At 42.3% G+C, this 21,960-nt stretch overlaps 1 protein-coding gene across 5 annotated transcripts; it reads left to right on the top strand.

The window, feature by feature from the left end:
• The first annotated feature begins 1,124 nt into the window (after positions 1-1,124).
• ZBTB35 (zinc finger and BTB domain containing 35) lies at positions 1,125-17,571 on the top strand. Of its 5 annotated transcripts, XM_085042101.1 has the most exons (8): positions 1,155-1,240; positions 4,841-4,979; positions 6,252-6,353; positions 7,342-7,486; positions 9,281-9,644; positions 9,747-9,969; positions 13,501-13,631; positions 15,925-17,571. In XM_085042101.1, the coding sequence occupies exons 2-8, from the start codon at positions 4,856-4,858 to the stop codon at positions 16,585-16,587; spliced, it is 1,752 nt and encodes a 583-aa protein (XP_084898227.1). In that variant the 5' UTR covers positions 1,155-1,240; positions 4,841-4,855; the 3' UTR covers positions 16,588-17,571. The 5 variants fall into 5 exon arrangements, with proteins under 5 accessions (XP_084898228.1, XP_084898227.1, XP_084898226.1 ...); XM_085042102.1 differs by having other exon boundaries at positions 1,125-1,240; positions 9,281-9,969; XM_085042100.1 differs by lacking the exon at positions 1,155-1,240 and adding an exon at positions 1,838-2,148 and having other exon boundaries at positions 9,281-9,969.
• The last annotated feature ends 4,389 nt before the right edge of the window (positions 17,572-21,960 follow it).

The raw sequence follows: 21,960 nt of genomic DNA, 5'->3' as shown, positions 1-21,960 counted from the left end.
TGAAACCTGAATGGCCAAGGGACCCCTTAAGACTCCAGTGTAGAAAAGAAACCCGAGTTTCACATCATCAGGGCTCAGAGAGGATGCCAGAGGGGCTGCCTGCAGCCAGTGCCATGCACTTGCTGTCTCTTCCTCAGGTGCCTCATAACCCAGGAGCTCTGTTGGAGCTGCAAGGTGCTGCCTGGGCCTTTCCTTCCTCAGCTGTGGGGACTTGGAGCTGGAGGGCCACGGCTGGGAGCCACAGAATGAGCCTTGCTGGGCACCGTGTCACTGCAGCTTTTCACTCATTTTGGGTACGGCTCAATCTGAATTATAAAATAACATAGCGTTATGGAACTGCATGGAGAAGTGGCTGTGTAACAGAGTGGAGGAGACACGAGCCGAAGGGAATCCTGCAGGTACAAGTCCTGTGTGTGAGAATGTTTGTGGCCCTAACACCACCTGCCTTCCAGAATGTTCTGGCATTCCACACTAAGGAATGCATAAAACACTGCAGTGCAACTGCAAAGTGCATCTAGAAGAGGAGACATAGGCATTCCCTGTCTGCAGGAGGAACAGAGTTGAATGACAAAGGTGATCAAGGAACTGGAGCATCTCTCTTACAAGGAAAGGCAGAGGGAGCTGGGCCTGTTCAGCCTCAGGAAGAGACAACTGAGAGAGAACCTCGTCAGTGTCTGTCAGTGTGTGCAGGGAGAGGTCAGAGGATGGAGCAGGCTCTGCTCGGTGGTGCTGAGCAATAGGACAAGAGGCAATGGGCAAGAACTGATGCACAGCAAATTCCACCTCAACATGGGAAAAAACTTTACAGCACAGGTGACCAAGGGCTGGAACAGGTTGCCCAGAGAGGCTGTGGAGTGTAACTCCCTGGAGATACTGAAGATACTGGAGTGAATCTCCCTGGAGATACTGAACTGTGTGGACACAATCCTGCGCCGTGTGCTGTGCATGACCCTGCTGGAGCAAGGAGGCTGGCCCGGACGCCCCTCTGCGGTCCCGCCAGCTGCCACATTGGGTCACTCTGACCCGTCACTCTGCACACACGGACTGCAACTCCCGGCACGCCCCGCGCCGCCGGTCCCCGCCCCCGCCGCGCGCGCGCCCTGTCGCGTGGAAGGTGGCCGCGGGGCAGGCCGGGAATGCGAGTCGGGATTGGCCGGCGCGCGCCCCTATTTCCAGCGTGCCGGGCAGCAGGAAGCGGCGGCGGCGGAGCGGGAAGCGGCGCGGCGAGGACCTGCTCCCGGTGAGTCCCCAGCGGAACCGCCTCCCCACCCCTCGGGGCGCCGCGTCGCCGGGCCGCGACCCGGCCGGGAATTGAAAAGGGATCGATTTAATGCGCGCTTTGATGACGTAATAAGGACTAACGAGGCGGCGGCGCTGCCGAGCGCCAGTCTCGGGCCGGCAGCGGTCTTGTCCCCTCCGGGGACGCCCCGCGGGACCCCCGCGCCTGCCCGCGCCGCCCGCACCGCGCCCGGATCCCCCGTGCCCGGCGGGCCCTGGGCGCGGGCCAGGCCTTCCGCCTTCGCCCGCTCCGGGCACTCGGCGGCCGCTCATTGGCTTCTCCGCCCGGGGCGAGCGCTGTCGGCGCCTCGCGATTGGCGGGGCGAGCGCTGACTGACACCGGCGACCGCCAATGAGACCGCGGGTGGCTGCGGAGCGCGCGGGCCGCAGCCCGGGGGAGGCGCGCGCGGGTGGCGGGAGCTTCGGGCGGGGGCGGGGGCGCCGCCTGGCGGCCGCTGTGCCCGCGGTGGTGGCGGGAGGGGAGCGCCCCGGGTCCGCGCTGCGGGGCACAGGGCTGGGCTGGCGCCGGGGCTGCGCCGTGCCGGAGCGTTGGCTTTCCGGAAAACGGGTGGCAGAGTGCATGAGGCATCCGTGCTCTGCACTACGCAGCCCGCGGGTCCTCTTCCCAAGATGGCGGTGCCGCTGGCACCCCGCATCGCCCCCTCCGGGTGACCCGAGCTGCCCCAGCACTGCCCCGCCCGCGCTGCCGTGCGATCCGTGCGGGAAACCAACATCTGGGGCCTGAAATCCAGCCACTAATAACAACACGGCCTCAGTTGTGTGATTTGTGAAAACAGCTCTGCCAGTCATATGCACATCGCATGAAATGCGCCCAGGGTTACAGCCTGATAAGATTAAGGCACTAGTTCAGTGGGTTTCGATTTCAAGGAAATTGTGCAAACAACTGGAGTGGTCCTGTCTCTGTCCCTCATCTGTGAGCCCACTCATAGGTGGGAATTCGGATCACTTCTGTCTGTGTTGGCTGCTTTGTTTTCTCAACTGTACTTTTCACTCCTCCTTCCAAAGCAGTCATGCTCGTATTGAACATGTGCTATTCTGTCAGGTTTTTTTGTGCAGTGTGAGTGAGGTTTTTAAAACGAGGATACTCAATGAAAGCTGCAACTGCATTTACATACAAAATAAATTCACTTCTTTACTAGTTCTTTGTAAATTAATGAACTGCTTAACGTAAGTTGTAGATTTTTTACGTTTCGTGAGAGTTCTAAGAAAGAAACTTTAAAGTATCTTTGGTTTGCTGGAGTAAGGTTGATCTATTATTTTGAGGTTTGAGGGGTTTTTTTAAGATATCCCCACAATAGGTTTGGAAGTAAGGCACATTTGGGTGGGTGAAAATTATGAGAGTTTGGAGGTCAAAATTTTCTTTGTTGTAAGGAATTATGCTTTTAGTTGCAAGTCATGTGCCCTTTTGTGATGTGTCAAAAATGGGCAGGAAGAGTTAAGCTGTGAAGTAGGTGGGTGACGCGTTCCCACATGAGACTTCATGTGAAATACCAGATGGTGGAAGAAAGGCAGGAGCTTCTGGTTGTCTGTCTTACACCAATCATTACAGATGAGGTGACATGAATGCAGCAGCAGCAGCATCCTCTGCCTTCCACCTCATCATCTCTTGCAGCCTGGCCTCCTCTGCCCCCTTGAAGACCCTGATAGGTGTTTCTGCTGTGTAGTACGGAATATGTAAAATTTTCTTAAGAAAGGATATGCTTTGCTGTTTGATCTTTGTGCACTTTCAAGCCTCCTCAGCAGGAAAGGAGATTTAATCTGTGAAACAGAGAGCACCAGTAACTTCAAAGTAATGTCCAAGTGTCAAAAAACCCAAATTTTTTGTTGGTAGAATTGCCTTCTTAAGGTTTAGGGCTGGATATACTTCAGTGATCTCAGACCTATGGGGAGGCTAACAAAGGCTGGGAAGAAGAAATGTCCCACTGATAGTGGACACAGAGAATGCAGAATTTATGAGCTACAGGGACATATAGCAGAAACCCCAAAATAAGGAAGAAACTAATAAAGCAAACTGGGCAACTGTGCTGGAATCAGCTATAACTAGGTAACAGGTAATTTTGGCAAGGGGAGATTGCAACCACTGAATCAAGAAACCCACTGACCCAAAAGAAGAGAGAGACTGACCGTGTGGACTAGTTAGCATGAGAAGCAAGAAAACCATTAGCCAATAGAAGAGAGACTACTAATTAATAAGAGAACTCTGTTACTTTTTATCAAGGAACACTGGTCCTAAAATGTATATGTAGTAGAAAGTTTTGATAGTTGGGTACTTGATTTGTGGAATTCTAAGGCGCACACAGGCTTGCATAACTCTGAAATAAATGATAATTTAATATATTTAATATTAATAAATATAATTTAATAAATATATATTAATAATAATCATAATAATCAATTAATAATCAAATAAATTGTGGCTCGTTGCACACCAGGTAACAAATACAATTTTTGTGGACAACATTTCTGTGGGTGGCAATGTAGCAGTAGCAGGTAGGGCTGGATTACCCTAAGTGGTTGCTTCTGCTCTACTTTAAAACAACTTCTTTATGGGTGACTTTTTTTGAGAGGCAAGGAAGAGTGTGTTTTGTGGTGAAAACAGGAACTCCATAATTCTTTTTTTCTGTAGCATTCTAAGTGTAAGCCATGTTAACGTGGGAGTTGAAGATGAATGTTGCTGCATGGATCTGAAGTAATTTTGCCTGGAGGTAATTTGTGAAGTGCTTTCATTGAAGCACTTGGGTGCTCCCTTGAGGTTCTTTTGCAGAAGCATCAGACTACTGTCTGAATCTCAGCCACAGGCACAGAGTTCTGCTAAAACTTCCCCAGGTCTGAGATCTACTGGAACTCCCATCCCCAGCTATGTTTATTGTATTAGGAAGGAAGGACTATCAGATTACAAGCATTATGTGTCTCTTTCAAAAGGCTGGCAAAGAATATTTCACTTTACAGGGGAAGAAGTGTAAGTAGGATGGATGAATCAAGCATGGGTGTGACAGCAAATGAAATCCTTGGCAATTGTGATGCACTCAGAAGTTGAAAATTGCTGCTCTATTACATCCTCTTTTACTATGTAGTAATATGCTTTATTACTTTTTAAAGGAAGTAAACATCTAGTGTTCATGAGCTGCAAAATGCAACTTAAATATAAAAGTTTTAAGAACTGCTTGTCAACCAAGTGGATTGGTGGAATTGTGAGAAGTAACTATATAAAGATTCTGCAGTGGTGTTGAATCAGTAGGTGTGGAGATGTTGCATCCTGCAGCATTTGCTTTGGGGGTGGTGGTTTCCTGCTGAATCTGTAGGATAAAGAAACGTTGACTGTTTTCTCATGTATCTAAATAAGACAGTATTCCACATCATTAACTGTGCCATTTCCTACCTGTCAGCTAACATTGGGTCAAAAACCTGTTAGCAAGACACATTTCCATTGGTTTTATAGTCCCTGCAAAGTGCTAGTTCACATTTGTATAATAACCTGACTGTGCACAGTATTTACTGAGTGGCACAGAATTGATACTCTTACACCACATTTGTTTTGCAGACCAGGCCTTTTGCCATGGAAGCTGAGGAAACAATGGAATGTATCCAGGAATTCCCTGAACACTATAAAGTTATTTTGGATAGACTGAATGAACAACGTGAGCAGGACCAGTTTACAGATATCACTCTGATTGTTGATGGTATGTACAGGCCTGAGGACCAGTTGGTATACAGGGAATTCTGAAAGCTGTACTGGGATGCTATTGGATTTTTCATGGGTCAGCTGTCAGACTGGACTGTGAACAAATTCTTGGTTCTGTACCTGTGTGCGAGTTACTTGCAACATTTCATTATAGTGATTAATAATTTTGCTTCTGTTTTTCCAAACAAGAGGCTAAATATTTTGAGATGGAAACCCTCTTTGAAACTGCTGTGCCATATTTAATGTGCTTAGTATTCCCAAAACATTGTTCAAATATTTTTCTCTGACTTGAGCTGGCTTACTACATGCAGAGAACTTTTACAAATACTGTGTTTAAATAAAAAAACCCTACATCTTGAAATAAGATTTACTTCTTACAGTAGCTTCTTGGGTATTTGTCAATTATTTTAATATATACTTTAAAAAAGTTAGAAGCACACACTTTCTTTATGTGTTCTAAGTACTGTTTTAAAAGGATGACAAAGATACGAATGCTTATTATCTCCTTAAAAAAGGTGGTATGTGGTAGGTCACTTAAGACTGCTTCATATGCCAAACATGTGTCTTAAAATGGGTGAACACTACAGAGAATATAGGCAGTGTCCACTAGGACAGACTTAGCTAAAGGAGTACCACCTGATCTTTCAAAGGGTAGCAGCAATTCATTTTGAAGGAAAAGGATCCTACAGAGTCCAGATTAGAAGGAGGTAAGCAAATGAAGAAAAAAGCTGTTTTTTGTGCAGCTGTGTAGTTCTAATCCATGTTGCTTCTTTTATCTCTGTCCCATTGAGCCTTACAAATGTTCATGCCTCCACTGGGGAGAAGAAATACACAATCTGGAAGACATAACAGAGCAGAACCACTTCTGTTCTGCAGTGGTGTTGATGCTGGTGGTGGTGATAACATACATCAGTCTGTAGGAGCAAGAAAAACCCAAGACATACAGAGCTGAGCCCAAGACATACAGAAAAGTTTGTGTAGAAATTTCCCATAATTAATTTCTGAAATACCGGAAAAGAGAAACACTGGAGGGAGTGAGTCCTCCAGCTGCTTGAGTTGCAGAGCTTTAGCAAGGTCAGCAATGTCAGCAAGGTTCTGTGAGAAGGGACAAGCCAGCTGCTGTAGTATCCAGAGTTACAAGAAGAAACAGGATATGATGCTGGAATAGATGTTTACACTGGGTAGATTTTTCTTCTGCATCTGCACTTACTCTGTACTAAGGAGGGAAGAAGGTGTTACCCTAAAGCAAAATTTTTGTCTCTCTTTCCAGGTCACCATTTCAAAGCTCATAAGGCAGTTCTTGCTGCCTGTAGCCAGTTCTTCCACAAATTTTTCCAAGATTTCACTCAGGAGCCTTTGGTGGAGATTGAAGGTAATCTGACTTGTGTAAATAACAGCATTCAGAGTTGTGTGCTCAAGTTGGAAATTACCATGGCATCCTTGGTACAGGCCAGTGTGTAGAATCATAGAATGTTAAGAGATGGAAGGGATCTTAAAGATCATCTAGGGCCAACCTCCTCTGCCTTGGGCAGGGACACCTCCCACTAGACCAGGTTGGACATGGTTTTATCCAGCCTGGCCTTGAACACTTGAACATGCTTGGTCATATCAGTTAGCTTTCTAGATCTTTGTTCTCAAGTTGTTCCAAGACTGCTACCATCACTGGAAAGAAAACTTCCCTGAAGAAAAATCAGAATGAGAAAGAACAATATTAAATATATTGGAAGGAAAAATGTGAAATTATGTGGTGCGTTTTCATTATTTTTTTCCCTTCTTTCCCCTAATATATGGCTAGTGAAGTCAGGCAGACTCCCTGTGGTTTTAGGACTAGCAGTACTACACAAAAGGTTTCCCTTGAGAACAGCCATGTTGGTCAGCTGAAAGAGGCTGTCAGTGATGGCCAGTGGCAGATGCTTCGGCTGGGATGCAAGAGCACAACAGACATGGACCAATACTTATGTGATAGGCAGGGAGGAAATTCCTGGAGCAGCATTTCAACCTCCAGGAACAGTATTTATCTGTTTAAATCTTTATATTATATAAATGGCTTTTTGTCTGTCTTAGCCTTCCTTTTATCTTTGTCATGGCAAAACTTCACAGTTGTCCGAGATTCACGTCTTTCTCTAGTAGATTTTTTATTCCAACATGAATGAGGTTGGAACTAGATGATAATTAAGGTCTCTTCCAATTCAAACCATTCAGTGGCTCTGTGGAGCCTTTGAAGGATGTCATCTTTATGAAACTGGCAGCTACAGTACTGTGATCAAAATAGTGTGAAGGCAAGTGTGTAAGATTCACTGGGAAGATGAGACTGAGGAATTGTTAAAGGTAACTTGTTTCTCTTTCTCACCTGTGTGTAGGTGTAAGTAACATGGCATTTCGCCACCTAATTGAGTTCACCTATACAGCAAAACTAATGGTACAAGGGGAGGAAGAAGCCAATGATGTTTGGAAAGCAGCTGAGTATTTACAGATGCTAGAAGCAATCAAAGCACTTGAAATCAGGTGAGCACATAAGCCTCTATTTCTTCCCAACACTGAAGGAGAGAGTCTTAATAACCCTGTTGCAAGAGCTGTCTGCTAGTGTTCTGCAGTGGTGTTCCTTATGCTGGAACCTCCTTAATTTGTGTAAGACCATGTGCTCTTCTACTGTAACATGTGTCAGAATTACTCAGACTAAAACAAGAATGTAACATTCTTTGGGCTAGAACTCAGTGACAAGTGATGTGGCTTGTAAATGTTGCAGATGTTGTAGGACTGTGACTCTGTGGTAACTGATGGCTGGTCTGCTCTCTTACGGCCCACATCTGATTGACAGCTGGCTGTGCAGCAACAATGCACCTCTGGTACAGCCCACATTACCAAATCTGTGCCAGTGTTTTGATTTTGTGCAGCTTTCAGCTATTTATGAGACAATAATCAGTGATCTTAAAACCTCTTGCTACAAAATTAACCTCTCAAACTTCTAGAATGAATGTAACTGTTAAAATTTTATCTGGGTTCAATATTCAATGCAATGTTGCTGCAGCACCTGTTATCCAGTGCCAGGAACTGTAACCCATTGCCAAAGTCCATCTTGAAAAAAGTGGATGCCAGTCCCATCATGCTGTTTTTCATCCACTTTCTTCCCTTTTACTTCCATGAAGCTCTCTCATGTTCTCATTCCTTCTGCATGCTACACTGGTTACTTTTGGTACATGATCCAGGAGCTCCTTCCAGTAACTTGCTATGTAACTGTCATCTTGCAGACATCAGAAATCCACACTATATGAAACTGGGTTTAGCTGTTGTTTTCCTTTGTGTGAACAGAGTAAGGTACCATTTATAAGCTGTGGCCTGCATTACTTCATTAGCTACACACCTCTGACATATGACTTGGAGATACTGGGCAAAGTCTTGTCTCCTGTTACTGGAAAGTGTTGAAGAGATAGGGAATTCAGTACATGAAAGGATTCATTGTGGTGCAAAGGAAAGTTAAAAGCACAGCTTACTCCCGTGAGTCTCTTTGGGGAGAAGATAGCCACTTATTTTTGAAACTGCTGATCAGTAGTACCACCTGCAGCACAGAAGTTCTGTGGATGACTCAAAAGCATTGACCAACTCAGCTCTATATGTGTTTGAGATTACATGCCATCCCTGACATTTTGGAGGAAGGGCGTTGTGTGTGTATTACACAGAGAGAACAGCACAGAACTGAGCATTGTGTTTAAGCCCAGAAAATTAAACTAGAATTCTCTTTCCTCATCTTGATGGCTTTTTTATGTCAGCTGTTAGCTGTGTGCCTTTCTGAATTGCAATACGTTAACCATAGTGTGGTGTGTAAAACCATCAAGTGAAGTCACAGCTGAAGTGTTTTCTAACAAGCTCAAAGTACTGCTGGCAGTTGCGCACACTCCAGAGCTAAAGAGGTGAATGGCATAGGAGGGACTTGAACCTTATTTCTCAGTAGGCAGGCCAAAGAATTCATTATTTTACAGGAATTTTCTTTCCAAGTACAGAATTTCACAGCTTTTTAGATAAACCTATATCATTAGGTTAACTAGCTTTTGTTCTTGATAGGTGCTTTTACTCAAGCAGAGCTATTTAAAATACTTCATCAGCTTCTGCCATGTTATTTTTCTGCACTAAGGAGTATAGATTAAGGACAAATTAGCTTCTGATGTGCACACAGGTTATGTGTGTCATCATTCAGTTTTGACAAACAATTAGGGAGTGGTGGATGCAGAAGCTCATTACTAGGCAGGAGTCGTTATGTCATTGTTAATGGATCTTAACCATGTTCATGTAAATGCTTTTCAGGAACAAAGAAAATTCATCACCCTTAGAATCAAATGAAGCACAAGGTAAAAATAACCCAAAAAAGAGGAAGATTGCTGAAACCTCTAATGTTATCACAGAAACACTGCCATCTGCAGAATCAGAGCCTGTTGAAATTGAGGTTGAGATTGCTGAAGGGACGATGAAAGTGGAAGACGACAGCATTGAAACCCTTGAAGAAGTAGCTTCTGCAGAGCAATCTATAAAGTACATACAGACAACAGGTACATCAGATGAATCTGCTTTGGCTCTTTTGGCAGATATCACCAGCAAGTATCGTCAGGGAGAGAGAAAATGCCAGATCCAAGAAGAAGGTGATAGTGCAACTGACCCTTCGTGCAAACAGGTAGAAGGTATTGAAATTGTGGAACTTCAGCTGTCACACATGAACAATTTATTCCACTGTGAGAAATGTAACCGTTCATTTAAATTGTTTTACCATTTTAAGGAACACATGAAAACACACTCTACTGAGAATTACAAGTGTGACATATGCAATAAAAGATACCTACGAGAGAGTGCTTTGAAACAGCACCTCACCTGTTACCACCTTGATGAAGGTGGTGCCAGCAAGAAGCAAAGACCTGGCAAGAAAATACATGTATGCCAGTACTGTGACAAGCAGTTTGACCACTTTGGACATTTTAAAGAGCACCTCCGGAAGCACACAGGTAAGAGCACTGCTACAGTCCTGTGCTTGTGGCCTTCACTCTAGAATTTTGGGGTATTGCATGTTTTGGGGAAATAGATAATATGCTGAAGAAAACACATGAGTCCTGAGTGCTAGAAATACTTGGCTTTTGGTTATAACTAAAATGGTGCCGTGTCTCTTTGTTTCTTTGTGAATATTTTTGTTTGCTCATGTTTTTTTTGTTTTCCATTGATGAGGGAAACTCAATTTGAGGGATTGAGTTGATTAAAAAGAGGCATCTAAAACGAGAAAGTACTAAAGAAGTTTCTCTATCAAGTCTATTAAATATTATAGTTTTTTTTCAAAATACGTCTTTTCGGCATGTTCCCTTCTTCAAGAATACCAAACTGAGGAACTACTTTTATTTTCAAAATTTTCTAGTAAATGTTTTTGTTGAAATATGATTTGAATCACAATGTTCTTTGTAGAATTCAGTCTGTAGAGTTTCTTCATCTATCTAACAGAACTTCTGAGCAAATGCCTTTTAGACATAAAATACCCTAAAAGAATTTTCTCTTATACCATCTTGTTTGGAAAGTTTAACCCTTGCTCTTGACATCTCATGCATTATTTGAATTTTTCCTGGTTAATTAAGCAAAACTGCTAAACCTGCAAAAACATTTCTAGTCATTATAGTATGCTTTTTACTGTGAAATCTGCCTCTGAAATCTGGGTAACATCTTTTGAGAACAAAGAGATGTGTACTCCTTCTTTCTTCTTTGTAGTATTGGAAATTATGTCTTCATCTCAGTGAGAAGTCTGCTGACTGAACAGACACTGAGCGTGACACAGATAACTGAACATAAAATATATGTCGTCTTGATATTCTGGATGTTTTTGTTTAATGTGCCAGTCATGAGTCAAAATTAAAACTTTAATGGAGGGTAACAGCTCTATTTCTTTTGCAGATTGTTACTATTAAAGCCTTTTAATTAAAATGTCGTAATTTAATTAGAACATATCTGTGTATGAGACTGCTGAGTATTGATAAATGGCAGTGTACGGTCTATTCCAAATAGCCTCTTAAAAGTTCCTTTTATAAACAATCTTTGACAAGTCTTTATGCCCTATAAGCAGGGAGTGTTTCACCATTGTGAGCAATCCAAATACAAGCTACCTAACAAAAATCTATTCAGAAAAAAAATTGTGGAAGATAACAGGAGTAATCCAAAGTACAATATGTTGGTTGTTCTTGCAAAAAAAAAAAAGTATTTTCAATTTAAAGCAAGTTAGCATATCAGAAGAGGTACAGAGTACTTTCTAAATTTATATTGATCTAATAAGTATGACAAATAGAATCTAATTACTTCCAGTTTAGCATTTTCAAAAGCCTTAAGCTTAAAATCAAAACAGATACCAGCATTTAACTGTGGTCTCCTAAACTGAATGAAAAAGCTCCCTTTCATTTATATGCTTTCTAAATGCTGAGTTCTATATAGCACTGATTAAATGCTAAAATGAAACTGAAAAGCTTGGGAGAAAATGTCCTAAAAATATTTGATCCTGTTGTTCTTCAATCACTGTACCAGCAATTACATTAAAATAGCAGTGGGGCAGTAATAGAATGATAAAATGGCTTGTGTTGGAACAGACCTTTAACACCATTTAGTTCCACCCTCTGGGGCCATGGGCAGGAAACCTTCCACTAGACCAGGCAGCTCCAAGCCCCATCCAGTCTGGGCCTGAGCACTTCCTAGGGATGGGACACCCACAGATTCTCTGGGAAACCTGTTTCAGTGCATCACCACCCTCTGACAAAAGAATTTCTTCCTAATATTTAATCTAAACCTACTCTCCCTCAGCTTCAGGCCATTCCCCCTTTGTGGTGTCACTACCTTCCCTTGTAAAAAGCCCTCTCTGGCCTTCCTGTACACCCCCTTTAGGCACTTTGAGATCTCCCTGAAGCCTTTTCTTCTCTGGGCTGAGCAACCTCAATGCTCTCAGCCTGTCTTCACAGCATAGCTTTCAGGAAGATCTGCTCCATGGTTTTCAGGGCATGGAGGTGAGACTGACTGGCCTGTAGTTCCCAGGGTCTTCCTTATTTCCCCATTTTGAAGGGGTTATGCTTCTGCTTTTCCTGTCATCTTGAACTTCACCAGACTGCCACATCTCAAATTTTATGGATAGTTGCTAACAGCTTCCTTCACCAGCTCCCTTCGGACCTGCAAATGTATCTCACCAGGTCCTGTGGTCCTGTGAGTTTGTCCAGGAGCTGCTTGATCATCCATGCACGCTCTGTAGTGTATCACAGAATCACAGAATGGTTTGCATTGGTAGGGAACTTGAAGATCGTCTAATTCCAAACCCACTAGTTGCTTAGGCAAAGTCCATGATTTTTGACCTGCAAGACTGAAGGCAGTTTAGCATCCTCTGCATTACCTGTACAAAAAAATGTAGCATTTTGTAACTATTGAAGGGAATGCTCCCACCATTTAACATCTTCAGTAGCTTTAAGGTGTACAGATAAGATCTAAGCTATTTGTGAATTTCTTTTGAAAAGCTAATCAGGAACTTGTAAATATTTCTGAAGATTGGTTTGTTGGCTTTCTACCTCAATATCCAATAACAACTGCATTCCTGAAAACGCAGACTTTTAAACTAGCTAGGACTGATCCTCATGGTATTCACTGAAATGGCTCAGCCTCTTTCACAGTTCATTAAGACGTTTGTTTTGGTAGTGGTGTTGGTGTCAGTACCTATACAGGTTAATTATCAGACTTTCAGAGGAAACATGCTCTTACAAGGGTTTTTTGTAATTTAATTTGCTTGGATGTCAGTGTGTTTGTGCATGGTGGAATTCAACACCTTTTGTTCATTACTACTTGATGACAGTACCTTGGATGATAAAAGGACCTGCTTTCAGCCTCTCTTGCTGTTGTCCTTAGCTAGCTTCTATGTTTGATACCGTGGCTGAAATGAACTGATAAAACTAAAAGGAATATTTATCTTGCTTGTGCCCATTTATGTGCCTCAGTGCTTTTTCTTCACTGTATTTTAGGGGGAAGTCAGTTGTAGGGTTTTTTTTTTGTTTAGTATTCATGCATTGTTATTTCACTATCATTCTCTGCCAGCTTCATTATCTGGAGCTCAGTTTCAGCTCTCAAGCATAAGCTGTTACTATTGAAAACAAAATGTTGTATTATTTAAATACTTCCTTCTTTACTAATGTTGATTTTTTAATTGTCACTATTATCAGATGAAAAGTGTTAAAGAGCTGCTATTTCTTCAAGATATTTTGCCAGAATAGTAATATAATTTCCACAAATAACTCAAAGTACCTGAATTGCTACGTTGGTAATTGCTACATTGATTTTCTTCTAAATGAGACATGAGTTTTTTTCCCTTTTATATTGAATTTCCATCTCTCCTTCTGTAGAATAATCCAGTTGGCCATGCCTTTATCACCATATTTGTCAACCTATACAAGAGAGAGAGAGAGGGGAAGAAGAGAGACCTGAAGGAAGACTGGATGGTTTTATACACTTACAAATCCTTGTATCTGTCTTAACAGGTGAAAAACCCTTTGAATGTCCAAACTGCCATGAACGTTTTGCCAGGAATAGCACGCTGAAATGTCACCTGACAGCCTGTCAGTCTGGAGCTGGTGCAAAAAAGGGAAGAAAGAAGCTGTATGAATGTCAGGTAGGTAATGGAAGTAGCTGAGTCTGAGGTCAGATACCTCCTTCCTTCAAGGGAGCGTGGGAGGACTGAAGAGGAAAGTCAATTAGAGTGGGCTTCTGTCTCTAAGAGCTACTTTGCTAAAATAAATACAGAAGCACAGAATATGCTGAGTTGGAAGGGACCCACAAGGATCATCAGGTCCAACTCCTGGCCCTGCACAAGACACCCCAAGAGTCACACCACGTGCCTGAGAGCACTGTCCAAATGCTTCTTGAACCTGTCAGTGGTGCTGTGACCACTGCCCTGGGCAGTCTGTTCCAGTGCCCAACCACCCTCTGGGTGAATAGCCCTTTTTTGATACCCAATCTAAACGTCCCCTGGCACAGCTTCAGGCTGTTCCCTCGGGTCCTGACACTGGTCACCATGGAGAAGAGATCAGTGCCTGCCCTTTCTTTTCTCATGAGGAAGTCATAGACTGTGACAAGGTCTCCTGGATCACATTCAACCACAATACGCAGATAAATTCTTACATCTAAGTAGCTACATTTAAAATATGGAATTACTAATGTGGACCCTCATAATACTTACAGAGATTCTTCTGAGTAGGCTGCATTTTACTGCTTTTGGCTTCTTTTTCAAGGTTCTTGATACACTGACATTGGCGTTTCCCACTTCTGAGCATGCTTCACTGAAGTCCAAAATACAAAGTATTATTTAATTTCTTGTTTTATTATTCTTCTGTTTGATACCAAACGTGTTGATTTTGTCCAGAAAGTAATTCCAATTTGTGATGGAATTCCAATTTCCAATCTGTAGTATCTTTTAAGCAAAAGAAATACTGTAGCGATTGCTAGGGTACTTGGTCACTATATGTAACTGACATTATAAAAGTTTTAAGATAAATCATGTTTCACTTTCAAAGAACTGACTGAAGTCATAGCTTCCATTTTCTAAACTTCCTCATCTTCTCACAGGTGTTGCAAATGTGGATTTTGTCCCTTCCGCCTGCAGAAACTGCAGCAATTCTTGAATATCTTTCTCTTTAGATCTAAATTTGAACAAATAAATCTTTGGGCACTGAATAAAGAGGAGAAAACAAAATTGTGCTTTCTTGATGGGTACTTTTGGTGTTCTTCAGTGTATGCCTTGAACACTGAATTAGATTCCATGTGGTAAGAACAGTAATTATGTGCCTGAGCATTGCTGATAGTCATTACCTTTATGTATGACTAAGTTAATTTTGAGTGCTTATCTATAATCTCAATATTTTAAGAACTGTATGTGCAATCTCTTTGTAAAGTGTGAGCCTGGGGGGAAAAAGGTGTGGCAATAGCATCACAACCCATTTTAGCAGACTTCCAACAGCAAAGTGGAAGCGTTTGTCTCCACTACACAGACCTGCTCTTGAGTTAATCCCTCTCAGATACTCTCTCCTCTGTTTCAAAACTATTTGCCAGCGGTGAAGGGGTGTTGAAATATGTGTTCTTTTTGCTTTCTAGAGCCAAGAACACTTGCATGGACAAAGACTCCTGAGCTTGTGGGTTTTTTTTACTCCAAGCCTGCCTCTATCCCACTCCTCTGTGCCCTCTACCCTGCATCTCATTTATTTTTGCAGTGTGTGGTGTTTTCCAGTTATTTACCTTCAATGCCAGCTGAAGGGGCAGGAAGGGATCTCATGTGCTTTGTGAAAACAGCATGTGTGTAGTTGAGACAGTACTTTTGGCTGGAAGAGAATAAGAGGGGTGGAGTTTTAATAGAGTTTTATATACTGAAATCACTCAAGTGGGGGTTTTTTTAATCACAGAATGGGACCAGAGTTCAGCCTAGCCTGGTAAACCTCATGATGTCATTGAGCAAGTGAAAGCTGATAAGAAAAGTTGTTCAGTAGTACTGCATGTAGAATGTCAGTAAAAGGACAGTGTTTATTACACTTTCATTGTACACTACTAATGTATAAATAGCTTTCCACCCAAAACTGTACTGCCAGACATGTATTGATTGGGGTATGATACTGTACGTGAATTTCAGATGAGGTAAAAATGAGAAAACTTCCAAATTCTACACTGACACATGAATTTTGTAGGTCTTATGTATGCACCACTCAAAGTAGCTCACCATTCTTAAAGAAAGAATAAATAAAGACCAAGTTTCTTGTTCATATGAAGCTGTCTTCTCAGCTTTTACCTCGAGCATGTATGTTTTTTGAATCCAAGTAGCAAGAAGCTACAGGCTGTGAAGCCATGATCTCAGATAGGCGTTATATTTTGTCCTATTTTTGTTGGCACTGTTTAACACACTGTATCTTTTGTTTCAGGTTTGTAACAGCGTGTTTAACAGCTGGGATCAGTTCAAAGACCACTTGGTAATACACACTGGTGACAAACCCAACCACTGTACCCTATGTGATGTGTGGTTTATGCAAGGCAGCGAGCTGAGAAGGCATCTCAAAGAAATGCACAATGTTTCAGAACTGTTAGTGACAGAAGAGGTTCTTCCAGTGGAGGCTATGGAAGCTGAACCAGTAACATCTATGACAATAATAGAACAAGTTGAGCAAGTGCATGTCCTACCAGTTATTCAGGTACAGGTGGATCCTGCACAGGTAACTGTGGAACAGATGCACCAGGATCTCATACAGGACAATCAAGTGAAAGCTACACAGATGGAGGAACTGCAAGAACAGGTGCAGATTAGTTACTTGGAAGTTGAACACATTCAGACTGAACAAGGTGCAGAAGTTCATGTGGAGCAATTACATGTTGAGCATGTAAATCAAATACAGATGGAAGAAGTACAGGCAGAACTTATAGATGGAACAGACCTTCAGCAAGTAGAATATCAAAGTGTTGATCAAGGAGAAGCAGAAGAAAAGGAACCTAATCAAACAGATGATGCAGATAAGGAACATAATGAACAAGCTGAAGACTTAAAAACACAACAGTTAGTAGATACACAGAATGCAAAAGCGGATGACTAGCAGAAATAATGACACTGCAGGTTTAAGAAATACCAAATTATTTTTGTTAACTTTTACATTGGTTTTTGAACCATCACTGGTTACCTTTCCAATATACTGTCCTTAGGAAACTGGACAAGTGGACCAAAATAAGCTTTCTTCATGTACAACTAAACTTCTCTCATATGCGAAAAATACTTTCCCATTCACGTGCCATGGAACAGAAATTACCACAGACACGGACAACTTTGTGAGGTTTTTAGCAATGAATAGCTTGTATCATTGTCACACCTTTCCTGGGTATATGTAAGAGTAATTTCACCTCGTTTCCTCTTGCAGTAGAAGCAAAGTCTTGTATAGATTTGCAGGAGAATCAGTAAAATCTGTTGGGTTCTGCTGTAAGGGGCAATTACATACCCATGAATTTTCAGATCTTAACATTCAGGCTGGGCTAAAAGCACTGTTGCTGGAGGTCTCTGAGCACAAAAATCCTGTGCCTTTTCAACACTGAGTGGTTAAATTTCCACAAAGTTTCTAGAGTTTTTGAGAACTTAGTTCTGCAAAAGTCAATGTAGGTAATGTTATAGTGCTTTATATTTTTGCTTGAAATTGTCGGTTACTGATTTTCTTTTTACATTAAATTTAGAGGCGGGGGGCTGAGGGAGGGAACAGATTTCACTTGAAGGTAGCAGGACATCCTAAAAGGGGCACTTAAAAACAGGAAAAGCTTGGTAGAGTCTGTGATAAACATGATTTGGAAGAAAGCTACGAGCAGGCTCTTTTTCTAAATAATCATTTTTAAAAATTAATATGTTTAAATATAAACATAGAGACTTGTCTATATGGTATCAGGTTCTTGTTTTTTTTGAAAAATTCTGACACTTGACAAAAGATGTGCTAAACATAAAAGTAAAAGCCATAGGTATGAGTGCTAAACTGGATTGAAAAGTAGAAGTGTAAATAGTTTAATCAATATTAGACAATAAAACAATACCAACCATTAAATGTTGCATTATTTGTTTCATCCAATATATTAGGAACAACTGAATGACTGGCAATTAATTGCCACATTACAGTGTTACGGATCAATCTCATTTTTATTACGATTATTAGCTTTTTACTGTAAAGTTAGATTTGTTTGGAAAATGCTTGTCTACAGTCAAGGATGCTAAGAACTTCTTAATTACTGCTGGAGGTTAGAGGTGCTCCAAACTCCTGAAGAAACTTTATTTTCAAAGCCTTAAATGAAGGAAAGAATTTTTGCAAGGACATTCCCTACTACTCTTGGTAATACTACAGATCTTAATTAAAATCAGGCTTTTCCATCTTCAAATGCAGAACTGTTTCCTGGGATTTGTGCTTTTATTTAGTTTCATTCAAAATTAATCTTGTGTTTCATCATAGCCTTTGAGAAACTGTTGCAAAGGAAATATGGATCACAATTAAAATTTGAAACAAATTAATTAATGTAACTTGCATTCTATTATTATGGTTTGTGTTTTCTGAGATGCAAGTAATCTGTGTTAAGATTCTCTGCAGAGGGAAGAATGTGGCTCAATGTTTATCATGAAAGTAAATTTTAGCCATTATATTTATATCTGGCTTCTGATAAGCAGCTTGTCGTTTGATAACATGAAGGGAACAGGCCTGCTTGCTTAGCTGTATAACTCTAAATTTTTTTAGGTATATATGCATTTAGACAAAGTCGGTCTCAGTGGAATTAAAGGAATAATCTGTCTGCGTCTGACCAACGGAACTAAGTTTTGTGTAATTTTTTGTCCAATTTAAATTGAACAATGCCATGGTACTGGCAGCCAGGCTATTTGTTGGTTCTGTTTGCTCTCCTCTTTACAACAGCAGTTCATGTACGTGTAGGAGAGGAGAGGAGCAGTGCTGTGCTGTCGTGCCCAGCGGAGCCTGTCCTGATGCCCAGGAGCCTGGCTGGGAGCATGGTGTCCCTCCTCACCCTGAGGGACACGCAGGAAGGCTCTCCTCGACTAACAACTCTGCTACAGAGCGCCCTTCCTCCGTCCCTGTACCTTCCTCCCCAAATGACCCAAGCCCAAATTACTGCTGGTGGAGTCCATGAACACGTTCGGGCACCAGCTGGTCCTGCAGGAGGAGGGAAGGTAGGTGAGCCGCTGGAGCTCCCGGGACCGCACCGCCCGGAGGCGGGGAAATGGCGCGGCCGCCCGGCAGCAGCAAATGGCGGCTCGGGGCAGGGCCCATGGCGGCGGGCGGGCCCCGGGCAGAGCCGGCACGGCGGGCCCATGGCGGCGGGCGGGCCCCGGGCAGAGCCGGCACGGCGGGGGCTGCGGGGCGGCAGGAGGCAGCTGGCTCTGAGGCACCGCGCTCCCCCCGCAGGGAGCTCAGCCGCAGGCCGTGGTTTGGGGGCCGTCGGCAATCCTCCCCTCCAGCCTCTGCGGAAACGCCGTCGGAGGTGTTTTGGTAATTGCAGTGGGACCTTGTCGCTGCTGTTACAGCATGTATGTTGGTTTGGCTAGAGGAAGTACGCTGGCGAAGTGGAATCATGGACACATCCCAAGCCCACCTGGACGCGTTCCGGTGCGATCACTTGCTCCAGGTGATCTTGCCTTGGCAGGGGGCTGGGCTGGATGATCTCCACAGGTCCCCTACAGCCCTAGGGATTCTGCGATTTTTCCTGAAGAGATTACTGGTGCAGCGTCCCGCATTTTCCTAAGCTGAGCCGTCTTCACCCCAGAGCAGCATGAGGCTGAACGTGGGTGCGAGCCCCGCGGGTTCCAGTTGTTACTGAAATGCAGATTCTTTGAGGCACACGCGTGTTTTATCTGACACTCTCTCACAATTAGGGCTAATTGGAGCCTGAGGCGAAAAACATTTTGATTCCAAGTGTTTGACCTACAAAATACGTGACTAATTCCATGGGAGGAGCACGGACACGCTGCAGTGTTTTCTGGGTTGGGTTGTTAATTCCTTGGGCAGTGCAATCTGTTCCTACAACTTCAGAGCGGCAGGGACAGTTCCTGTCAGAATAAAACTGTGGTTTTGGGACTTGCTTCTTTAAGAATGCGGTTCATCTACACCAAGTAGATTTATTGACATTATAGGTGCACACGTGTTCCAGCCTGTTCAGAAAAACTAAAAACTGGTGCTTGTTATCAGAGAGAGAAGAGTATTTGTTCATGTGTATATTAAAAAAAACCCACCTGGATTTTACATATAGAATTCTATCTAAAAGGGTCCTGAATGACATTTATTTTTTCTTGGAGTAGGTTATTTATTTTAAAATACTTTGTCAGATCTATAGCAGTCCCAGGGCCTGAGCAATCTCGTGACTGTAAATGAGCAAATAATTTGGTTGAGATTATTTATTTTCCCTGAACATTTATATATTAGCATCTAGTACCTTTTGTTCAATGATACCTGTTTTCTAAATAGTACCTTATCCAATAAATAGAGCAGAGGACTTCAGGATTTTAGTTAGTCCTAGTCAATCTATTGAGATATTAGGAAATAAAATGCCAGTATATGCCAGTTTTCCTATTCTTAAAATTGCTTGTTTGGGATCTTTTCTGAGTGTTGTTTTAAAGACTGCAGCTCTAGGGTATTTTAAAAAATGTCCAGTTGTGGAGTCCTTAGCTTTGCCAGATGAAAAACAGTGGTTTTCTGAACTAACACAGGATCTGGACTATTGAAAATAGAAATAATACATTGTAACACATTCAGATGTACTGATTCTGTTTTGAAGGCAATTAAATTGCACTGGAAAAAAAATAGGGTTTTCATACTGTAACCACATTACAATAAAATGATCTGTTGGCCCTTTGCTAAAGGATTTTTCTTTGGTTCCCCTAGTTGAACTTCTTGGCAGGATTCTCTGGACTTCATCACTGAGGAAAAACTGGAGTGGGGCCTTGCAAGTTCCCACTGCATGAGGTACTGACCCAAGGAGATGCAGAGTTGTGGCAGCTGTAGTGCTTTGTCTGGAGGAAACACTTGTGACAGAGATGGTTTTAAGATAAACGTTCAAAAGGTGCTCTTTGCAGGAGAATTTGGGGTCGTTGCTCTTTTCTAGATGGGAAGTTGCACTGGGGTGGGGGAGCACAACAAAGGGACAGCACACGATTTTGAACCATACTGACAAGTGATGGGATTAGCTCTTTACAGCTGGAAACATCACACTACTTTTTCATGGCCAGTCTTAACTTCCGGTGTTATTCCAAAGACCTGGAAGTTGGGCTTGTCCTCCTGATATTTACTGTGAGTTGGGAAATAAACTTCAACCTTTGAAATTCTTGGCTGACACTGAGAAAATCTCCAGCATGGCTCTTCTATGTGTTTGGAAAAAAGTAGTCCTTCAGTCATAGACAGCTCTCTTTTAGTACACTTGGCAAATATTATTTAGCTCAGCCTCTAACTCTTCCTGTAAAGTATGTAAATGGCTTTTATTTTCCTTTTTTAAAACGTTTTTTAAATTTTTTTCTGTATTTTTTCTGGTTACATGGACTAAATAATTCTGAACTGAAAATACTGTCCAGTTTTTTGACTTTCTCTCCTGAAGCATAAAACCAAAGACTCTTCCCAGTGCCAAGGAAAACAAGTTATCAAGAAAGGTAACTCCAAAATAGAAATCAATGTATCCCTTGCTTGAAATATGAGAGGACTATGCCTAATGTGGGAAGTATAGGGTAAATCTTTCTTATGTTAGTAAAATAAATACAAACTTACACACTCAGTACCCTGGAAAATAAATTGGAAAAGACTAATATTTTCTAAGAAATTACACATTGCAGATAGTATCCCAGGATTTACATTGCTTTCAGCATTCATTCATCAGCTGAGCCCTCTCTTCTGGTTGTGAATTGGTATTTTAAAATGCAGAGAGAATTCGAGATTATGGCAGTCTAGATATCTGCAATGAAATCATTCTAAGTATGCCTGTGCTAGAGATAAATCTTGTTAACACTGCGTGGAGACACATCTGATCTGTGAGGGGATACTAGGATACACTTTCTGCTGGTTGTCATGACAATCATAAATCCATGCAGCTGTACAGCAGTGTGTTAATCTGTGCGTGCAGTTTAATCCAGTTTCCAGATTAGATCATCAGTACTGAGCAGATAGATAACAGCTGGATTAAATGCTCTCCATTCATTTCTCTGGAAGTAGTGCCCAGAGTCCAGCCAATACACCTCCAATCTGCTCAGAAAGACACAGTGTTACACCATGGAGCAATTTCCTGTTGTAATAGCAGTGTATGACTTGCTTCAGTGTCCCAAGCCCTGTATTTTTCAGATGTTTATAAGTAATTGTTCTCAGTCTGGATTATTGTGTCATTTATGTTTTAGAGATTGTATCAGAAGTCTAAGGACTCTTTAGTCCCTCATTAAGATAATCTGGTTATTACACTGT

The sequence above is a fragment of the Lichenostomus cassidix genome, chromosome Z, assembly GCF_008360975.1.
Source record: "Lichenostomus cassidix isolate B80296 chromosome Z, HeHo_3.0, whole genome shotgun sequence".
Lineage (NCBI taxonomy): Eukaryota > Metazoa > Chordata > Aves > Passeriformes > Meliphagidae > Lichenostomus > Lichenostomus cassidix.
Note: the sequence above shows the minus strand (reverse complement) of the source record. Positions and strands in the feature narration are given on the sequence as shown.